General features: G+C 39.2%; 1 protein-coding gene across 1 annotated transcript in view; it reads right to left on the bottom strand.

Moving 5' to 3' along the window:
• LOC6496359 overlaps positions 1-20,869 on the bottom strand; it is a 45,799-nt gene that overhangs the window by 9,837 nt on the left and 15,093 nt on the right. Inside the window, exons 2-3 of the mRNA XM_001960724.4 lie at positions 1,701-2,101; positions 1,012-1,233 (exon numbers count right to left, since the gene is read on the bottom strand). Coding sequence (XP_001960760.2) covers positions 1,012-1,233; positions 1,701-2,101 — 623 coding nt within the window. The remainder of the gene's footprint in view (positions 1-1,011; positions 1,234-1,700; positions 2,102-20,869) is intronic.

The following is a 20,869-nucleotide window of genomic DNA, read 5'->3' as shown; positions in this document are numbered from 1 at the left end:
TCACTCCTCGGCCCGGTCTTGCTCTTTTGGGGCGTTTTTACGGCCCATGCTGCCCATGCCTGCCCCTGTTGCTGTTTTTGAGGGTTCTTTGTTGCACGAACGGAATGGTTCACGTCGTCGTTTTGTGTCTGGAGGGGCGGGCAGGCGGGCCTAATGGATTGGCATTTATTAAGGAGTGCAGAATAATGTTTATCGCATCGCTTGAAAACATTGGCAGTAAGGATAATGCAGGACATGCTTCTCTCGTTGCCAAGTGAAGCGTTTTCCTGTTGGGCATTTCTTATTTCTTTGTCAACCAAATGGGAATTTGGGATAGAAATTTAAGCAGTCTTGAACATATTTTAACATATACTATTTACATTTAATTCATTTTTAAACTTTTTTGACAAAAACCATAACCAATTTTCTGCCAAACTCTTTAGCTTTGTTTACATATCCTTTTAACAAATTTTTGCAATTCTCTGGAATCCTTTAAACACCCCTACTATCCCCCAATCCCTCTTCTCCATTTCCATGGAAATAATTATATGGTAATTAGCATTATTTCCGGTATGTACTTTTTTCTGCAGGCCATTTCGTTTTTCGTTGGTTTTTTTTTTCGTGCGGGATCCAGGATCCAGGACGGGAAACTCGACTGATTTATAAAGCGCATTAACACGCAGCCTGGGGAATACGCCACGCCTCCACACGCACCCCACCGCCCAGCACATACACTTGTACGCGAAACACGCACAGCCATTACACATGTTTGCATGGTGTCTGTGTGAGAGTGTGGTGGATCCTGTTGACGCCATTGTAATGCTAATGGCTCATTAGCACTTTGATTTTTTCGCTTGGTATTTTTTTTGGTTTTTGGAAAAAGTCATTAGGGCCGGCCCCACTGTAGAAGGGGAAAAGGCATTTTGACTGATAATTTGCTGTTAATTAACTTGTTTAACCTTTTCGTTTTTTGGTCACTGCATACAGGACAAGGACAAGGACCTGAAGGAACAGCCCTCGCAATCCTCTTACCTTGATGAACTGGAACGTGGCGATGGGCGGTAGCCGCTTGCTCTTCGGATAATAAAAACTTCCCGCCGGATGGGCAGGATAACGGGAGGTGATCCGATAGATGACACCCTGCGGAGCTGTTGGCCAGTTGGGCGCGGTGAAGGTGAAGCCGTTGTCGGTGCCCGCATCCAAGGGGTCCAGTTCAACTGTGACCGTATCGATCCAGGAGCCACCCACGCAGAGCTGAAGGATAAGGAGTTTAAAAGGGTTTACATATAAGTGGTTTTTAAATATATGATAACAATTGGTGACCTAATTGGCCATGTCTTTGCTTAATTTATCGCCTCTACTGTAAGTTTATTAAATATAAAAAATAAAATGTCAATTAACAGCTTTTAATTGATTTTAATGATGTATGAAATAGCTTGGGTTAATTAAAAACATTAATAGAAAAACCATTAATAAATGACTATAAATTCACTCCATAAATAAAAAAAACAATAGTCTGAGGCCTTTTTTCCTAAAATGAAATGACATAAATGGTTTCATTTTTTTTTTGAGAAATTTAAAGTGGCTTTTTAAACTATGTCTAGAGATTTAAAGGAAAAAGCAATGATGTTTAAACACAATTTCATAAACCACTTTTAGGCCACCATATGGGCTCTGATTTCTGATTTTTCCCCTATTTTTTTTTGGGCTGGAGCTCTCACCTCGAACGAATCAACGCCTATGAACCAATCCGGCGAGGGAACAATGCGTGTCATTAGCGAGACCAGACTGTGATTGCTGTCGACAAACACTTTCGCCTCGCTGCGCCCGGCGCCCATTTGGATGGCCGGCATGCTGAACTCGTCGAAAACGCTCCTCTCATTGTTGCTGCTCCTCTCACTGGGGCCAGTGGCTGTCCTGGCTGTTGCACCTAACGGGGATTTGCCCGTCTGCCTTGGCATCTGGATCTGGGCCTGGGCCTGGGCCTGCATCTGCTGCTGCTGCTGCTCCCCGACATTGCTGTCCAGGAGATCTGTGCGACCAGTCTCCGCAAACTGTTTGACGGCCGCTGTCGCCGGCTGCCCGATGTGGTAGAGCGCATAGTTGGCATTGTGGGTGCGACCTGTGGGCGATAGAGGATGGGGGGATGAGAGGTCATTAAAATTTAATGAGCTTTAAGGAAAACAGAAGAGAAAAAGCATTGCTGAAAATTTGCAAATATTTGCAATTAAGCAGCTCGTTGTCGCCCGCGAAAGATTTTCGGTTCGGTTCGGAATTGTGTCAACTTAAGTGGCAGATTACGTATACGCCGTGGTGCAAGGCGTGCGGCGAGCGAATTAAAGCGCGAACATCGTGCGGCAAGAGTTGTGCGCCAAATGGTTGCTATGGGAAATCCGAGCGGGGAATTGGGGAGAATACTTAATCGTATGTAAAGAGTGACAATAATTGCAGGGCAGAGTGGGGGAAAAGTGTCAGGGATGTGGGTTTTATTGCGGTTATTGGTTGAGTGTTTAATGTATTTATTTCAATATGTGTTTAAGAAGTTTAATTAATTTTGAGAGTGGAGGGTGCGAATTTTTCGTGTTTCTTTGAAAGCTTATAGCGTTGGAAAGCCTTCTTCTTTAGAGTCCTATATATGCCCTATTTTTTCCTTTTTTGTCCCAGAACCACAAGTAATTTAAAACTACTGTGCTCCAATTCGCGCTTGGCCTGAAAGTCATTTGTGGGAGACACTGTCACATGCCCCCTCTATGAAACCCCTATCCGTGGGAAGCAACCTCTATTTGCAACACCACCATACCCCCGCCGCCATCTTTTGGTCGGGTAGCCTTTGATGTTGTGGCTGCGGCTTTTTGTTTGCATGCTCCTCTTTGGCAGTCGCCGGTTCTCGGCCTCATCGAGTAACCTCAACACCAACATGCAACACACCAACACAGGAACATGCAACATCCACCAACCATCCAACATCCGTCGGCTCTTATTTGTCTTCAATTAACATTGCAACACGCCACTTGTGCCACTTTTTCTTCAGCCTCTGCTGCCGCTTCTGCTTTTTGCTTTTTCTCTGCTTTTGCTTTTGTCTTTTTCCATTTGCCATTTTCATTTTGAGATATTTCTTTTGCGCTTTTCATTTCGTTCCGTTTCCGCTTTGCTTTTTATCATATAAAAAAACCTCTTGACGAGGTAAAGTACCGGTGACGAACCTGCATGCGAAACCCAAAATATCTGATATCAATTTTAGTGACGATAATATGCTATATAGGTGTACAAAATTGCATATAAAAAATATTCTTGTTCGGCACGTGACTGATTTGTTTTTTGTTTTTCTTGCACGTGCCGAACAAGAATATTTTTTATATGCAATTTTGTACACCTATATAGCATATTATCGTCACTAAAATTGATATCAGATATTTTGGGTTTCGCATGCAGGTTCGTCACCGGTACTTTACCTCGTCAAGAGGTTTTTTTATATGATATCAGTTGTTTTTTTGTATATATTGATCTTCAATTATTTAAAACAGAACGCATAATATATAGAATATATATATATGGAAGTAACCTCTGGACAGGCGATTCACACAGTTAGCAATACTTTAATTGTAAGGATAAACATCAAAACTCTTTTTTTTTTAACTCTATAGATTTTGAAATTCAAGAAGGTGGAAAATTTAAAAACCTTTCCAAAGACGTAAAGAATTTTTCGATAGCTTCAGTGGCTCTGAAGTTATACGTATTTTTAATTTACAAAGGTTTTGGAATTTGGTTAGTTTAAAAATTTTAATTAAAAATTTGCCCAAAAATGTATTTAAGATCCAACATTTTTTCGTAGTTGTGGGAAACCAATTTTTTTTAACAAATTAACAGATGAGAGGCCTATCCTTATGAGAGTTCCACTATATAATAAATTATAAAAAAAAAAACAAAAAAGGAAAGCTAACTTCAAGCGGAGCCGAAGTTGAAATACCCTTGCAGTTAAGCAGAAGCTTATATTATTATTATATATATCGGATCCTATATAGTTGTCCGATCCTTATGAGAATTTCACCATCAACAAAATTTCTAATAAAAATATTGGAAACACCCCAAGCATCTTTAAAAATAGAAAGGTTGTGCCATTTCCGATCGTTCAGTTATATGGCAGGTATAGGATATAGTTGGCCGATTCTTATGAACATAGGATTAGATTGCCCAAAACGGAAACCATAAAAAGTCCCATCATTCTAGCTTCAAAAACAACAAAGTTAAGCCAATTATCCTAATAAAATTTTGCAAATCGGATAAGATTGCCCAAAATGCAATCTGTACTAAGTTCCTTCCTTCTAACTTATAACAAAAAAAAAATTTATGGCATATCCGATCAATCATATAATAAACATGTATTATATCTAAAAAAAAATGCGCAAAGATAAAAAATTAAAAAAAAAAGGAAATTACGTTTTTCCAGTTTTTCTAGTTAAACCAATTGTTGAATGTAACAATTTATTTTGGGTGTGCGATATAAAATAATAAATATTAGAAAAGTATTGGCGGAGTTGGTTTGCCTGGTTTTTTTTTAGCTTTTAATCCATGATTTGGCCCAAAACGGTGGTGGCTGCATTTATTTATATGCATTATATGCTCAGTAGGGGCATATGCATATGCAGTAGGGGCATATGCAAGCGTTCTACTCATAAAATTTTGCATTCTTCTCATTAAGACATGAGACACTGAAACATACAGCAGAATTACATCAAAATTTCCCATCAAGCAAAAAAGTTCGAGATTAGCCGAGTGGAGAGTTTCTAATACGGGAGGGCCTGAGTTCTAATCCTAGTTGAGTCAATGTTTACGTTTTACTTTTTAAGCCCTTTTTTATTTGGATTTTATTTTTGAAATATTTGAAAATATCTTATGTACAAACTTTCATAAGGATGGGCCGACTATATCCTATAGCTATCATAGAACGATCGGAATTGGCATAACTTTGGTGTTTTTTAAGTTAGAAAGATGGGACTTGGTACAGATTCCATTTTGGGCAAAATAATCTTATTGGCCAAATTTCATAGGGATCGGCCAACTATATCCAATAGCCGCCATATAACTGAACGATCGGAAATGGCACAACTGCAAGGATATATCAACTTCGGCTTCGCCCGAAGTTAGCTTTCTTTTCTTGTTTTTCTTTGGGACCTCAAGATTGGTACCTCAACCGACCCGTCCGACATTTCTTTCAGAAGTTATTCAAGAAATTAGATTTCTACAGCTTTTTCAAAAAGTTGTAGAACAATAATTGCTCATATCATATGAGTCATATGACATTAACAAAAATCTCCAATTTTATTCAGTATTGCAAAGAAAAAAATATAGACAAACAAACCCACTGGCTTAATTTTAAAAAAACTGTAAAAATCGAATTTCTTGAATAACTTCTGAAAGAAATGTCGGACCGGGTCGGTTGAAGTACCAATCTTCTGAGTCTTCTCATTAAGACATGAGACACTGAAACACAAAGTAGAATTACATCAAAAGTTGCCATTAAGCAACAAAGTTCGAGGATAGCTGAGTGGAGAGCGTCGTGGTTCCTAACACGGAGGGCCTGGGTTCGAGTCCAACTTGAGTCAATGTTTACGTTTTACTTTTTTAAGCCCTTTTTTATTTGGATTTTATTTTTAAATAAATTATCTAAAATCTGAAAAGATATACTCCATATTTTTTAGGGTATAGACCAAATATATGCAGACTCCAAAAAGCAAAGTTGCCAATCAAATACACACACATGTATAAGTAAATGCAAGCTTCACAGGAGGCTGCACAAAATGGGTAGCTGCACTTACAGGACTATATCTTGAGTTAACGGATTTTGCCAGATATGAGCGATATGTCAAAAGTTGCGTCATCTCAAAAGCTATCTACACGTGCAAAAAAAAAAAAGGGTCAGTCGACTAAATTTTGAAAAATAATTTTTTTTCTTAAAAAAAAAGTTTATTTTCAGTGTATTTTTTTTTGTGTACTATATAGACGTTTGGTCCCAAAGAAAGTGAAATAGATATTTAAAAACCCCTTTCAACGGTGTAAAGCTCTTTTTAATATCTTTCTTAATTATAAAGTTATGCATTTTTTCATTAACAAAGTTTTTTTAATTTTTTGACGTAAGCTTAAGGTATTTCAAAAAGTTGTAGAACAATAGTTGCTCATATGATAGTAACAAACATTTTCCAATTTTTTTCAGGATTTTTAAGATAAAAATAGTGCAAACAGACAAACCGACAAACCGACGCAAACTGGCTTCATTTTGAAGAAGAAGAAAAAATTGAATTTTTCGAATAACTTCTGAATGAAATGTTGGATCGGGTCGATTGAGGTACCAATCGACGCGTATTTAGCTCTAGAATGCGAATATATAAAAATATTCTATCTGGGGACTAAAATGTGTCCACCAGCCCCACTTTAGTGATAAAAAATTTTTTTACTTTCACCCTAATTTCTCCCAAACCAAATAACTTTTGGAATATGTTTCGACAAAAATTATCTAATTGAAACAATACCTTTCGATTGGTATATCATTCATTTAGATCGGTTGCCTACAGAAAATTTTTAATTCTTCGGCTATATATAGAGTTTCCTCGCGCACGCCTAGGCATGCAGGTCGTCACCTCGTGGACTTCCGTCCACAGTGATGGCCCGCTGGTGCCAGGAGCTTATTTATTAGTTTTCCACTCTTTCCGCTCTCCACTCTCCACTCTGCATTCCGTGTGGACTTATTTTTAATTTACAAGTTTTTGTAGCAGTGCATAGAGAAGATGGCGCCGAGGGAGTCTTGGTCTTTTTGACAAGAAGCCGTGACGATGACGACTAATGAAAGACTAAACTACAAAGCACATGGCTGCCTTTCAACTTTTGTGCTTTTGCTTTTTTGTGAAAGCCGCCGGCTTTCAGCCACAGTGGATATTTTCTTTCCCCCCCGCCCTCAGTAGCGGAAAAAAACAAACAAAACTATGTCAAATGAAATATTATTTATATTCTGGCATACTTTTTTTTCTGTTATTTTCCCACCCATCAGTAGGGCACTCCGTGTAATTGACAAGTTTCGTAGCATACTCTTGGGTCACTGCTGTCGAAAATGGATTGGAAACAGCAAACTTTTGAGAAAGGTTTTCAGCAGATTTTGCTTGAATAGTGGGTGGCAAGAGGCAATAAATTGATTCTGGGAAAGTGTGTCAAAATTTGTCATGTAATACTCGCTTAGGCATATTTATTATGCAATCAAGTCAATTAAATAAAGTAAATAGTTTTGAAATTAAGTTGGATCTAGCACTTTCCAATTGATATTTAATCTCTGACAAATATTATTGGTAGGTCATGAGACCAAGTCACACTGCTTTTCACCTTTACTTTCCTTTTCATAGCCACATCCGTAAAAAGAACACATTATACAACACACATAAACATTAAGAGTGTAATATCGGTCAATCAATTACGAAATGGCCGCAGAATAAGCATAATAAATTTGCAATTAAATGCTTAAATTGTGCAAATGGTTTACCAATCCGGCGGGGGAAATGGAAGCTCCGGGGACCGGGCCCGTGGTCAGTCAGGCGGTCCCCGTGGTTGCCACTTAAACGACCGCACTCTGCCCCTGAAGCTCGAAGTCCGGACGGAATTCATTCGGCCAGATAAATGTTCGCTGTAAAAATACCAATTTGGCCATCGCCCCGCCCCTTCAGGGCTGCTCAGATGAACGGCGGGGGCGTAATTAATGCTTAATTATGCACATTAAAAGCCAAAAACGGCCACGAAGCTGGCGGAAATTACAGCCTGTATAAGAGTATATGTGTGTGTGTGGTGGGTGCCACATAATATGAATGCATGCCACGTATGGCACATAAATTTCAGTTAGCATTGGAATGAAAAGACATTGCGCTTACGAAAGAGGGGGCAGATGGCGTAGCACTTTCTCATATCATAATTGAAAATCGGCAACCTTGGTGGCACAACAAGCACGAGCGTTTAATATCTAAAAAGTGCAACCTGGCAGCTGGCCAGAATGTGACTCAGAACTGCGAACTTGCCCCGCCTGTGGCCGATGGCGCTTTAATTGCCAGAAAAATATGCTCGCAGCCAGTCAGGTATTAATAAATATATAAATTCATCCAATATGACACACATTTCACTCAATTTATGACGCACAGCTGACACACATTCGCCATATGTACGTACGCCCATATGGACCGGCTATATCCTGACTTTTGTCAGGTTTTTTGCTCTGCGCGAAAAATGAATTACGGCCAAAAGTCGACTCGGCTCGTATTTGTTTGCGTTTGGATGCTCAATTTCCTGCGATATCCGCCGCGAAAAAATTTAATTATAGGCAATAAATTTGAATTTAATAGCCGAGGCATTAAGTCGCCGGCACCGGCATTGTCTCTTGGACGGAAAAAACCTGGGAAATGAGGTGGAGAAAGTCCACATAAATAAGCCAGGAGAAGAAGGATTAACGCAGCAGCGGAACGAGACTGGAGAAAGCGAGTGAAATGAGTGTGTCAGCACGTGAGCCGTTTGATGGAATGTTATGTGTATCCGGATGCTTAAATCTTGATCCCCGGAAAGCAGAAATTCATCAAAGCTTAATATTCTCCGGGCCAAATAAATTACATATCATATGAAAAGCCATTAATACGAGTGCGCACATATCTATTAGAGATTGATGAGAAACTTAAATTAGGAAAGCAATATAGATTAATAACTCTAACCGCTCATTGGCTATAAAATTAGGTGTATACCCGCATATCCCCCACAGGACGCTAATTAAAAATTCATTTTCGCCCGCCCCCATCCCTCTTCTGAAACTGGACTATTTGATTTCCTACTCACGCAGCGCACTTAATTATGTATGTCAAATTTAATTGGCTTGTCAGTCCAGCCCGCAGAGCCCGAACGCCGACAGACATGCTATAAATACATTAAAACCAAAAAATGAACTCGACAGGAATATAATAGAAGCGCGCACACCTGGCGTATACGTTATGTATTGTATTTGCCCAGCACTCGCACATCTGCTAACGAATATCATTTCACGCTAAATAAATATTTGCATTCTACCTAATTTTAGCCGGCTCACATGGCGTATGCGTAATATATGAAATTTAAAGGCTGGGACAACAAAGGGGAGTGGCGGCAACAGCAAATCTCTGACATTGTCACATGTCAGGCAGGAGCTCCAGCCTTAAGACACATCCGGAAAGGAGGCAGAGCACACGACCACTCCTCCCCCCCACCCAGAGCCAACGCCCAGAATGACATTACGCATACGCCGCATATGCTGTGTGCAAGGATAGCACTGAAATGTTGAAATTTTCATGCGCTCAATAAACTCAAGGAACTGGAATGAGCGACTTGCAACTGCAACTGCCACTGCGAGGGCGAGGACGAGGACTAGGACGAGGGCGTGCCACAGCCACTGCCACTGCCATTGCATGTTAATAGTAATTTCTGTCATATTTGCCAGCAGAATTTTCAGTCACGAAGACTCTGCGATAAAATGTCAACTCGATGTTGCCTGTGATGTGGTAACCTAGATTTCGTTAAGGCAGTAGCATCAACACTGAGTACGTGGCAGATTTTCCAGCCAGACACTCGCCCTTCCCCAAACCGCAGAATTTCAAATTTCTCTCAGTGCCCATTTCGGGGTTGCTAGGCTCTTTTAAGGTTGAATGGCTGCAGGGTTGATGGATTTTTAGTTGCATCTTGTGGCTGCCTCTAAGATTTTATCTTTGTGTTAATTAATGCGTGCAGCTACATGTGGGGATTAGGCCAAGATGTGCCCGGCCATCATCTGGCCAATTATGTAGGCAAACAAAAGGCTCGGCATTATCCTTGTCAGTCACTCAGCCTCCCGGAAGCGCCTCGAATTCCATTCTATTGACGCCATCACAATGAGCCGGCAAATGTTTGTGTGAGGCTCAAAGGGGATTACAAACGAAATTGACCAAAAACATAACAAGCTAACAAGATGCCTGTTGGCCTGACCAAGGACCAGTCCGAGGCGCACACACACACCAACAATGGAGAGCAACAACAGTTTATAAAATCATGTGACAAATGAGGGTTGCTTAGCTTAGTTAGTTGTCCTGTCACTCCGCCTTCGCCTCCGCCGGATGAGTTTTGTCTTCTATTTATCTGACCGGTCCATCTGTCATTTGTCTAGGACCTTAAGGTCCTTATGACTTGTGCCTCATTGTAGGCCATGCCTCACTGCCAATTAGCCGCCACTGCCAGTATTCTCTGGGCCGTGAAAGAGTGATACTGGGCCCTGATTCACTAGGAATTTAAAAAACCATCTTTTAAGCTCATCCTTTTAAGGATGGGACTGGTCAAGAAATAGGATAAGCTAAGAGGCCTTGTTAAGAGGAGCCCTTCAAATAAGTGTTACTCCAATGAGTTTCGTTTTAAAACTGTTTTTATTTCACACACTTCTCTTACAAGAAAGATACATGAAAATCTTAAATCTATTTAAAACTACTTATCAACGGACTGCTCGCTGACATGCTATGTGACCCTTTCTTAAGTGCCTCAAGTGCACCACATAAACATTTGGTTAGACTGCAGGAGATCGTCTTTCAAACCATGCTGTTAATCACTTATTCACATGGGTCCGATCTCCTACATTCTATGTTTGGAATTTTTATCGTGTTCAATGCTTGAACATTCTGCAAAGGGCCACAAAAAAGGTGTACATTTTGGATATTTTTAAATTTGTTTTCTTCAATATTAGAAAATTATTATTATAATTAATATAATATATTATTATTATAATTGTTTGATAACAACATGTCGTTAATTATATAATTCTATTTTAGAATGTTAAATATTTAAACATTGTTTAAGTTATTTTATTAGCTCCCATGTTCAACTTAATGTTTGAACATCCTGCAAGGGGCCACAAAAGTGCTAGATTTGTGTTTACATTTTTAAATTAATTATTATTTCTGTTCGATTTCTTAGTGGACTGTATTATTATATATATTTTTAATTTTTTTATTTTAGTGGACATCTTGAAAACTTTTTTCCTTCAATATTTTAGTGGACTGTAATATACTTTAATTTTTTCTTTAGATATAGCTTTTCTTTTTTATTTGATTGATCACTTAATCATATATATAAAACCATTACATTATACAATAATCATATAAAATAAACATTTTTTTTTTTAAACATTGGGCATTGGGGTTGGCAATGCTATAGCCATCAATTGTCTTCTCGACTTTAACTTTCTTACATAGGATATAATCAGTACAGTTATGATTATAATTATTAAAATTAACGAGCTATGACCTGACACATGATGAAAGTTGATATTTTTTAATTCTAAATTTTGTGCTTTCAAGTCTTCTATTTGTTTGGCCAGGTGAGCTATTTCTGCTGTATGGTTCATAACAGGAGGCTTTAGAGGGTCCCAAGCTATTTTCGGAATTTTTTTTATTTCTCCTATATAAGCCGAAGCTAATGCTTCTTGACTTTCCTAGAGGCCACCTCGCTGGATGGCAACTATCATCTTTTTTAGTAAATTTTTTAAAATTAGTTTTACCTATTTCTGTTTTTATGTCATTGCTATGCTCTTTTTCTATCCTCCAATATCGGTCCATTTGTTTCAGCACGATACTGGTTGATACGATTGAATTAATACCCCTGGATTTCGTGCATCCTGACACTGTCCATCCAAAGATAGTTTTTTGCCCAAGAAGCCTACCCTTTTTGGTTATCTCCGGCAGTAAAATTTGTGGATATAAATCCGCACCAATTACCAGGTCAATTCGACCAGGTTTGTCGAAATTGCGATCCGCTAAATAGAATCCTTTCCAATCCGACTTATTTATAAACATTTTATTTGTGGGAAGACTTTTCATTAATTTTGGCAAAACAATTGCGTTTGTGCTCACTTCTTTTGAATATTTAGAATTATTTTTTATTGTCAATTTTAATTTGTGATTTGAAACACAGGCACCTGTTGCAGATATTCCACTTATTTCAGTGTGCGCTTTTATTTTTGGCAACTTAAGTTTTTGTGCCGCTTCTTCAGAAATTAGAGTGCTTTGTGACCCATTGTCAATCAATGCTCTAAATTTCCTGAATTCACCATCTTGACCTTTAATCTGAACATACGCCGTGGCCAACAACGCTGGTTCAGAGGTCATGCATGTATTTACATTCTCTTTTTTAAAATGTAACATGCTATGGTGTAATTTTTGACAATACGAGCATACTAGCTGGCTTGGACATTTTGAGTTTGAACTGTGCTTTAAACATCTGTAGCACCAATTCAATTTTTTAACCATATTCGTTTTTTCCTGAGCACTTAATGCTTTAAATTTATAGCAAAAACTTAATTGATGCCCGGGCATTTTGCACATCGGGCATGCTTGGTTATTTGTGTGATTGTTTGTGTGATTATTTTTTATTATTTTTCTAGTTGGCAACTCATTTCCAACTGATGTCAACGAACTAAGCCGTTGATCTAAAAATTCTATGACATCTTTCAAGTTTTGAATGTCATTTGACTTTTTTACTTGGCCCTCATATTGTTGCAGAGCCTCAATATTAAATTTCTTTATAATAATATGCGCAAAAATGCAATCTGATTCTTCGGTCAGATTTGCTTTGAGACGCATCATATAAATTGATTCATTTATAGAATCAATTGTATTTTTTAAATGCCTATATGAGTCCAAATTTATTTTTGGAAGATCAATCAGGCGATTCAATTGGTCTGAAAATATTTTTCTATTATTCTCATACCTTTTTATGAGCAACTCCCAGGCTGCATCATAATTATTGCCTGAGCCAAGCAATAAATGGGAGACCACATTTCGTGCTTCCCCTTTTAGAGCACTTTTAAGGTAGCTTAGCTTCAATGATGGACTTAAATCCATTCTTGAATGCACAAGTTCCTTAAATAACTCATAAAAATGGTCCCAATCTTTGGAGTTTCCAAAGAAACTGGGAACCTCAATTTTTGGTAGGGTAGGTAGTTCGTCCATTTTAGGATTACTACCTTCTACCTTTTCTAATCGACCCACTTCGATTTTATTGTTCATGAGCTCAATGTGTATTTCCACATCTTCTCTGAGCTCTATTATTTTGGGCATATATTTATTATTTAGCCCTTCAATATTTATAAGATCGGACACTGTTTCTACTCTGCTGAGAAACATTTTTAATTTTTTAATTCTTATTGGAAAGGTTTCAGCTTTCCTTTCCTGGATTTCGATATAAGTTTGCTCGAGGTAATCCTCGAGATTCTTTAAGGCACCCTCAAGCCTAGAAAATAGCTCATCCTGGCCAATAATATTTTTTATTCTCTCCTTAGCGGACTTGAATTTTGATAGCATGCTATCGAAATGTTTTTTAGTAAAATATTCGTGCTCTACAGCACCAAGTTGAACCAAATGATTATGGTTCGTGCAGGCTCTAAGCTCGATGTTCTTAAGTGATTCCCTATCTTCTTCTACATAAGAATTTTTTGCGAGAAGCGCATCTACTTGCCGGGTGAGACGCACCTGGTCTTCTATTATCGCGATTTTTTCTTTTGTCGACATATTGGATTTTTTTTTTTTTAATTAATTAAAATAAAATAATTAAAATTATATTTAAGTTATAAACTAAAAGACCAAACTTGCCGATCAATATATTTTCTGCTGTTGTTTGTTGTCGCTGCGCTGTTGATGCTGCTTCTTCTTGGGGTGTTGTCACTGCTGCTGGCTGATGTTGCTGTTAACCTTGGTGTCGCTGCGGATGTTGCTTCTGCGTGGATGACTTGCTTCGGCCGATATTGCTCCTGATGTTGCTCGGATGTTGCTTCTGCTTGGGGTGCTTATTTTCTGTTGATGTTGGTGTCGCCGTTTTTTTCTTTTAAACTTTTACACGTTTATTCTTCTTTTAAACTTTTCCGATGTCGGGCCTCGGATACGCCAACACAAAATTTTTATATTTTATATATTTTTATTATTCTGGTGTCGTTCCAGAAAACACACGATAGAAGGAAATATTTATTTATTTTTGTATTCCCTTTCTATTTGATTATGCTCATTGGCATTTATATTATTTTATTCTCTGTGTTCCTTACCTCTTGGGGGGAAACAACAGAGGACTACGATTTTTAAACTGAGCTCTTTTTTACTCAGATCGCAGCCTTATTTTTTAGCTACCTTGGGCTGAGAATTTTTAATTTTTCTGCAGCCACTTCTAGGTGCCAGTTTTTTAAACCTGAGTCTCTTACCACAGGGGGGAAAACGTCAGGGTGCCTCGAAGGACCAAATGATAAGAGGAGCCCCTTATATAAAGGTGTTACTCCAATGAGTTTTCAAATGAAACCTTATTAGTATAGGGGCTCCTCTTATCAAGTGATCCGGCTCGAAGGACCAAATGTTAAGAGGAGCCCCGTAAATATTCGTGATACTCCAATGAGTTCCTTTTTAAAACTGTTTTTATTTCACACACTTCTCTTACAAGAAAGATACATGAAAATCTTAAATCTATTTAAAACTACTTATCAACGGACTGCTCGCTGACATGCTATGTGACCCTTTCTTAAGTGCCTCAAGTGCACCACATAAACATTTGGTTAGACTGCAGGAGATCGTCTTTCAAACCATGCTGTTAATCACTTATTCACATGGGTCCGATCTCCTACATTCTATGTTTGGAATTTTTATCGTGTTCAATGCTTGAACAGGCCTAATATGAATATCCTGCATTGTTCAAATCTGGACTTTTTGTGTTTAAAATAAATGTTATGAGCAAGCTCTCCAAATTCTATTCGTCTTCAAGGACAATAATATTTATGTTTCTCAGAAATTGTCAGAAATCTGCTATAAATTGCCATTTTCAGTTTTCAAGCCAATGATTTTGCAGGAAGCCCTCATTGACTGTTTAGCCTGCTTGTTAAGTTGCACAATTCTGTGAATACAACACCTAAGGACATTTATCCGTCTTCCTATTCACTCTTCTCTTGCTTTTTTCCTGGTTTTTTTTTTGGACGAAACAGCAGGTCCTACATAAATGTTTTTTTCCTGTTGCCCGTTTCCTGTTGGCTGGAATGGAATGTGTGTTGGGTTTTTGGCTTACTTTCTGGCTACATTCATTATAATGGCTTATTGTAGCATGAAAAGTGTGTCAGTCATGTTAGACTGCAATGGCAAACAGGATGAGGCCGAAGGGAGTGGAAAGGACGAGCTAAGGAAGGCAGTGCTGGCAGCCCAATGATTGTGGACTGAATGCATTGTCCTTTGTTTGCACTGCACTAAGCAAACACAAAAGCCAGACATTACCCACGCTAACACATACAGAGACGTAGGAGCTCATCCTTCACAAACACACACAGGCCCAGGCCCAGGCACAGACACAGACACACACAGACAGCAAGGACATACTCCAAACGACACACAAATTGATGCGCATCGCGTGTGCCGAGCCTTTTGTTATTTCTTAGCTCGTTTTCCTTGTTTTCGTTCGTTTCTTTTGCCTTTATATGTACTTGCCACAGTTTTTGATTGATTTCTTGCGGCAAGTCAGCGACATTGCCGCTGCTGTCATTTCAAAAGTCACTCATGTCCCGCCCACGCGCCCCGGCCTGTGGCAGTGGCTCCTGGCTCGTAAAGCGTCTGAGGAAAATAAGTAAAAGCCATAAAAACAAACTGAAATGGAACGAACACACACATACACTCCCCATCAACTTAACTGGAAATTTTTTGTTGTCGTCAACACATTTGTTGCATTAAAATAATTGAACAAAATTGTAAAACAAATACGAGAGCAGTCCACGTCCACAGATTTTATCTGCCAAGAGGAATGGAAATTGTTATAAATTCGAATACAAATTAAACATATATTTCTCTCCACAATCCAATAAAATATGAGTGCCAGAGCAGAGCCAATAGTACATTTAATATTTCACCTTTTTGTCGGAAATTAAAAGGATACTCGTGTTTCCTACCATCCAGCCATACCAGCAAACTTATTCAGAATACAATGCTTTGAAAAATAGAAAACATTCAAAGCCCTAAGAGTCCTTTTGACGCAATGGCTTGCTGTGAAAACTACTCCAGCTGCTTGTGTGTGAATAAAAATAGTTAAATAATGAACCCCGAGAGGGAATTCATATCAGTGCAATTTGCAACCGCACAAATGCTGGCTACCAATCGATACTACGGGAAATAGTTAAGGGGGAATGGAAATAGTTCCACTCTCGACTTGATACCTTTTAATCCCGACCCCGCATGCAATCTACCTCTGGCACTTTTCCATTTCCATCTCTCCGCTTCTCGTATGGCGACAAAGTGAAAATTAATTAGCAGTTGAACCCCATGGAAAAATCCAAATCCAAAACAAGCCAGCCAACAATGGAACTTGGGACGTGAACAACAAGCCAGCAGTGTACCAGTTCCAATCAATAAGTCAAACGCTAAGCTTTCCCCCCATTAAATATGCAATTAGAAGCACTGGATATGCGGGGGCTATCATGGCGTATACGTGCTGGGGCGACCCAACTTTAATTAGCAACTTTATTTAATTAATAAATATATGTGCATGCATTCGGACGACGTTCTATTACATCCACACTCGGATCCACACGAATAAAACAATCGGAGTATTGTTCCAGCTTAAAATCCAATTGCAATTAAAGTGCAAAGTTCAACAAAATACTCGTGCATTATGCACAACCACAAACGAGCAAATAACGTTCTTCGTCCTGCACACACACACATGCAGGATTGTGTTTGTTGTAAGTGTGTACGGCGAGTGCGTTTGTGTGTTATGTGTGTGTGTTGTGTTCGTTGTACTCTGCGCATTGCCGCGCATAAATAAACAACGCAAATTTGCAAATATAATGCACATGAAATTTACAAAATGGCTGCAGAAGCAGGGGATTTTCGTGGGAGGATGTTGGGTGAAACTATGGGTAGGGGGTGCTCCCTACACCCACCCCACATATAGAGTGTAGGGGTGTATGGGTGGAAGGCAAAAACTTTTGGCCGCGCCAACAAGTTTACACAACAAAATGGCGGCACCCATGCACACGCACACGAGTGCAGCGTAAACAGCAACTAAAAAATATACGTAAGGACATGTATGTGTATGTGAGTGTTTTTGTGTATAAAATAACAAAAGTTTTTTGTCCTGTTGTTTTTGTTGATTTTGTTTTGTTGCAGGTAAACACAATGTTTATTGAGCGAACAAAACTTTTCGCAAATGCCCTCAATCCGTAGCATTATTCTTCAAGCTTATGGTAACAGAGATCCGCGAAATTGACTTTTTTTGAAAGTATAATTATTAATAAAAATTAAAATTAAAAATGTTATGTAGAAGGATACATTCTGTACGCATTGTCTGAGCCTTCAGCACACACTACTTGGCAAGAAAAAGGACTCCGCTCTGTTTGTTTATTAGTGGAATTTTTAATCAAAGTTTCAAAAGTTGAAGGCAGACATTCTACCTGAAAAACGTATATGTTTTTCGCATTTTTTTTTAGCCCCAACTCGTAATCAGGCGCCCACTTGGCTTGTATTTTGCTTTCAGCCCGCCCGGCCCGGCCCGGCCCGGCTCTCTTCCCGCAATGTTTATGTAATTCCTTTGGCAGTTTTGTTGGCTAAACTCTTGAAACTTTGCTGCCATGTAAACTGTCAGCGTCTGCACACACAGACCCGCACACAGGAGCACACACGGGCCAGGTTCAGAGCGCTTATCGCACTAAAGTCTAAACTTTTGTTTACACGTTGCGCCCTCGAGACACGCACAAAAAATATACAAAAAGTAAAGCTGCCAAAGTATGACTTTGTTTACCTCAGCTCTCTCTCTCTTGTTTTCTGTGTACTTTTCATATTTTCTTTAACAACATAAAACACAAAAGCATTTATCGTATGTATGTTCTTACATTTTTTGATAGTCTTTTAATTAAAGCTTCGAAATTGGAATGAAATCGCTTTCGATTTGCATTTTTATCAACGCATCGATGTGAGTGAAATATTACGCATACGTCAGATATGCCAGCTACGAAATGAAAAAGAGGAAGACTGGGGACTGGGGACTGGGGCTGGAGCGAAAAACAAACTCGTTGCCTGGCAAACATCCCATATGTGTATTTGTGACTTACTTGTGCAATATTTTTCTTGCAATATTTACATTTTTAGCATATTTATGCCCTGCCAGACAACGTTGTTGTTACTTACTAGACCGAACAGCCATTGGCAATGCAAACGGAATTCAAGACTCGCCAGCTCGACACCGGAGAGCACCTTGCCACTCGGCCAACAACTCATGATTCATGATTTTCGGGAGTAACTCTTGCAACTCTGTTAAGCCGGGCAAATGGAAATAGTTGCCATGCCCTGGCAAAGAACTATGCTCCAAGCCGAAATACTTGACCAGGTTGAGGTTGAGGCCGCACAAAAGTTGCGCCAATAACTAGGAATAAATATACAAAGCAAAAAACAAAAATAAAAAATAAAAAGACAAAGCTCCTAGCAAAGCCACAAGCTGCATAGACCACAAGCTGGGAATAAAAAACACACACACACCCAAAAAAACATCAGAATTCAATTTCCAATAACGAAAAAATAAAAGAGAAATAACATCAACAATATGGTAGGCAAAAACCACAAAACGGGTAAGCGGAAATGGCCAACAGTGTGCAGGAACAGGGTTTGTGAATATTCATGGAAAACCGTCAGCTAAATTCCCTAAAAACTCGAATTTAGATAACAGACTTTTCTCTATAAAAGTTAATAGTTTTTCAGACTTGTATGGATTTTAATATTTAAAAAAATTGAAACTCTTTTTGGATTAAAACTAAACTGAAATAGAAACAAGAAACTCCTCAAGCAGTATTCATCTTATATTCCCAGCATTTTCAATTTTCTATAAATATTACCAAGCTAATCTGGAGCTCATTCAGTTTTTTGCTTCTGGCCAGGACTTTGGCCAGGACCACCTACGAAACACACAATTCAGCAAACAAAGTCGGCCACTAGACCTCACTTCATTGGCCGGAGAAAGAGGTTGGCAGGAGGCTTATCTCAGCCTTCAGCCCCATCTTGGCCTGGTCTGAGGCTGTTTCGGCATCTGCTACTGCTACGGCTGCTGTGGCTGCCACACACAACATATGCCACACAACACACACCTCCAAGTAGGTCACCTCGCTGGCATTGTCGTGTGTGATTTGGTTTTATTTTGTGTGCGCAGCTTGTTGAAATATTTTTGTAACAAGCTAGAACCGAGTTCGAGCCAAAAGGCAAACAACAACCACCGAACAACAACAGAAAATTCCCTGGAACAACGAATAAAAGTTTTAAAAACTCGATAGCAAACCGAGAGCAAATATGTTGCGGCAATTAATTTTAATTAATTTTATGTTTTTGCCGAAAAATCTTTTCATTGATTTTCTGTTCGCTTAACCCTGGAATTTATGGTAGGACTTGTTAATTTTCCTGTGGCTGTCCTGGGGCAAAAGGACTTCTTAAGTAACCGCAAACTGTGGACTTGGGACGGCCTTTAAAGTGAAATGGAAACTGAAAGGCCCCATTAACTTGCCTAAGAGAACAAAAAGGCGCAAAAAAAAAGGCAACATGCCGGCTGGGATATCGATGTCGTTTTCGGCTAATGTGTGCTGCTTTTTCGGGGAGGGCTGTGAGTAAGGGTTTCAGGGTGTAAGGAGGCTTTTATGGGTAAAGGGATAAGCCGCCGCCCCCCCACTGAACACCCAGCCCTATTGAAGCCACACTTAGGCATCGTTTAGCGATAAAGGCCATAACTTTAAACTGTAACGGGCCAACTGTAAATTGTGCAAAACTCAGTCGGAAAAACAAAAGATAGAACATATTCCTTGTTTTGTGCCGTGGCTCCACTGCAGTCGAGAGTGAAAAATCGTTAACCTAATTTTCCTGCCACCCAGCTTCTGGATCCAGAGGTCCTTTCCCCTTCTCCATCCTGCCACCGTCAAGTTGTTGTTGTTTTCCCTCAAAGCTCTTGCCGCCTCCATAAATTTTCTTTATCTTTATGACTTGTTTTGCTTGGCTTTCTCTCTCTTAGCCGCCTTAGCTCCCTTGGCTCCCTAATTTTCCCGATTCTATTTTATATACGTTTTCCGTATATATGCTTTTGTGTATTTTGTTTGGCGCGCTTTTTTGTCAACGCACAGAGCCGCGAGTGTTAAATAAAGCATGCTTTTGGGTTCCAAAGCAAAGCAAGACCTGGCACAAAAACAAAAGAATCCCAGAAATTAGCTTTGGAAAATGTTTTTGGGGTTTTGTTTAGGATTTTTTTGGCATGTTCCTATTTAATTTTTACGAGTGGCTTGAAATTTTAGAACACAACACATAAAAGACAACTTCTTTTTTTTATAACACTTCAAGATAAAGATATGTATGGCATTCCACAGAAACCTCATTTCATGAAAGCTGGTTAATTACATCACCAGCCAGAACTGGCACTTAATAAGCCACGAACACTGCCCTGCAAATGCAATTAAAGTCTTTTTTCAATCGAATTATAACGATTTAACCAGACAATCTGGCTCTGTAAGGGAATCGCTTGAAAAGTCGATTATCATTAAATACTTAAACATGGGATTGATTGATTAACCGGTTGCCAGGTGCAAAATCAATTATAAATCGGAGAGTTTAACGATCGGACCACGTTGCGTATGCGTTACAAATTGTAATTGGTTTTCCGAGCCGATGCACGCTGCAGTCGAAATTTAATTAGCATCTCGGCCACGCTAATTGACAGCCCAAGGGTCGAGACGAAAGTCGCCGTAATCTTGGCCCGAAAAGTAATCAAATTTATGGCCAGCAATTGGCAAAGCGCCAATAAAATACGGCCCGTAAGGCGGCCCCATAAACACGGCCATAACAAAACA

This window comes from Drosophila ananassae, chromosome 3L (genome assembly GCF_017639315.1).
Source record: "Drosophila ananassae strain 14024-0371.13 chromosome 3L, ASM1763931v2, whole genome shotgun sequence".
In the NCBI taxonomy this organism is placed as follows: Eukaryota; Metazoa; Arthropoda; class Insecta; order Diptera; family Drosophilidae; genus Drosophila; species Drosophila ananassae.
This window is presented reverse-complemented; position numbering and strand designations above follow the sequence as displayed.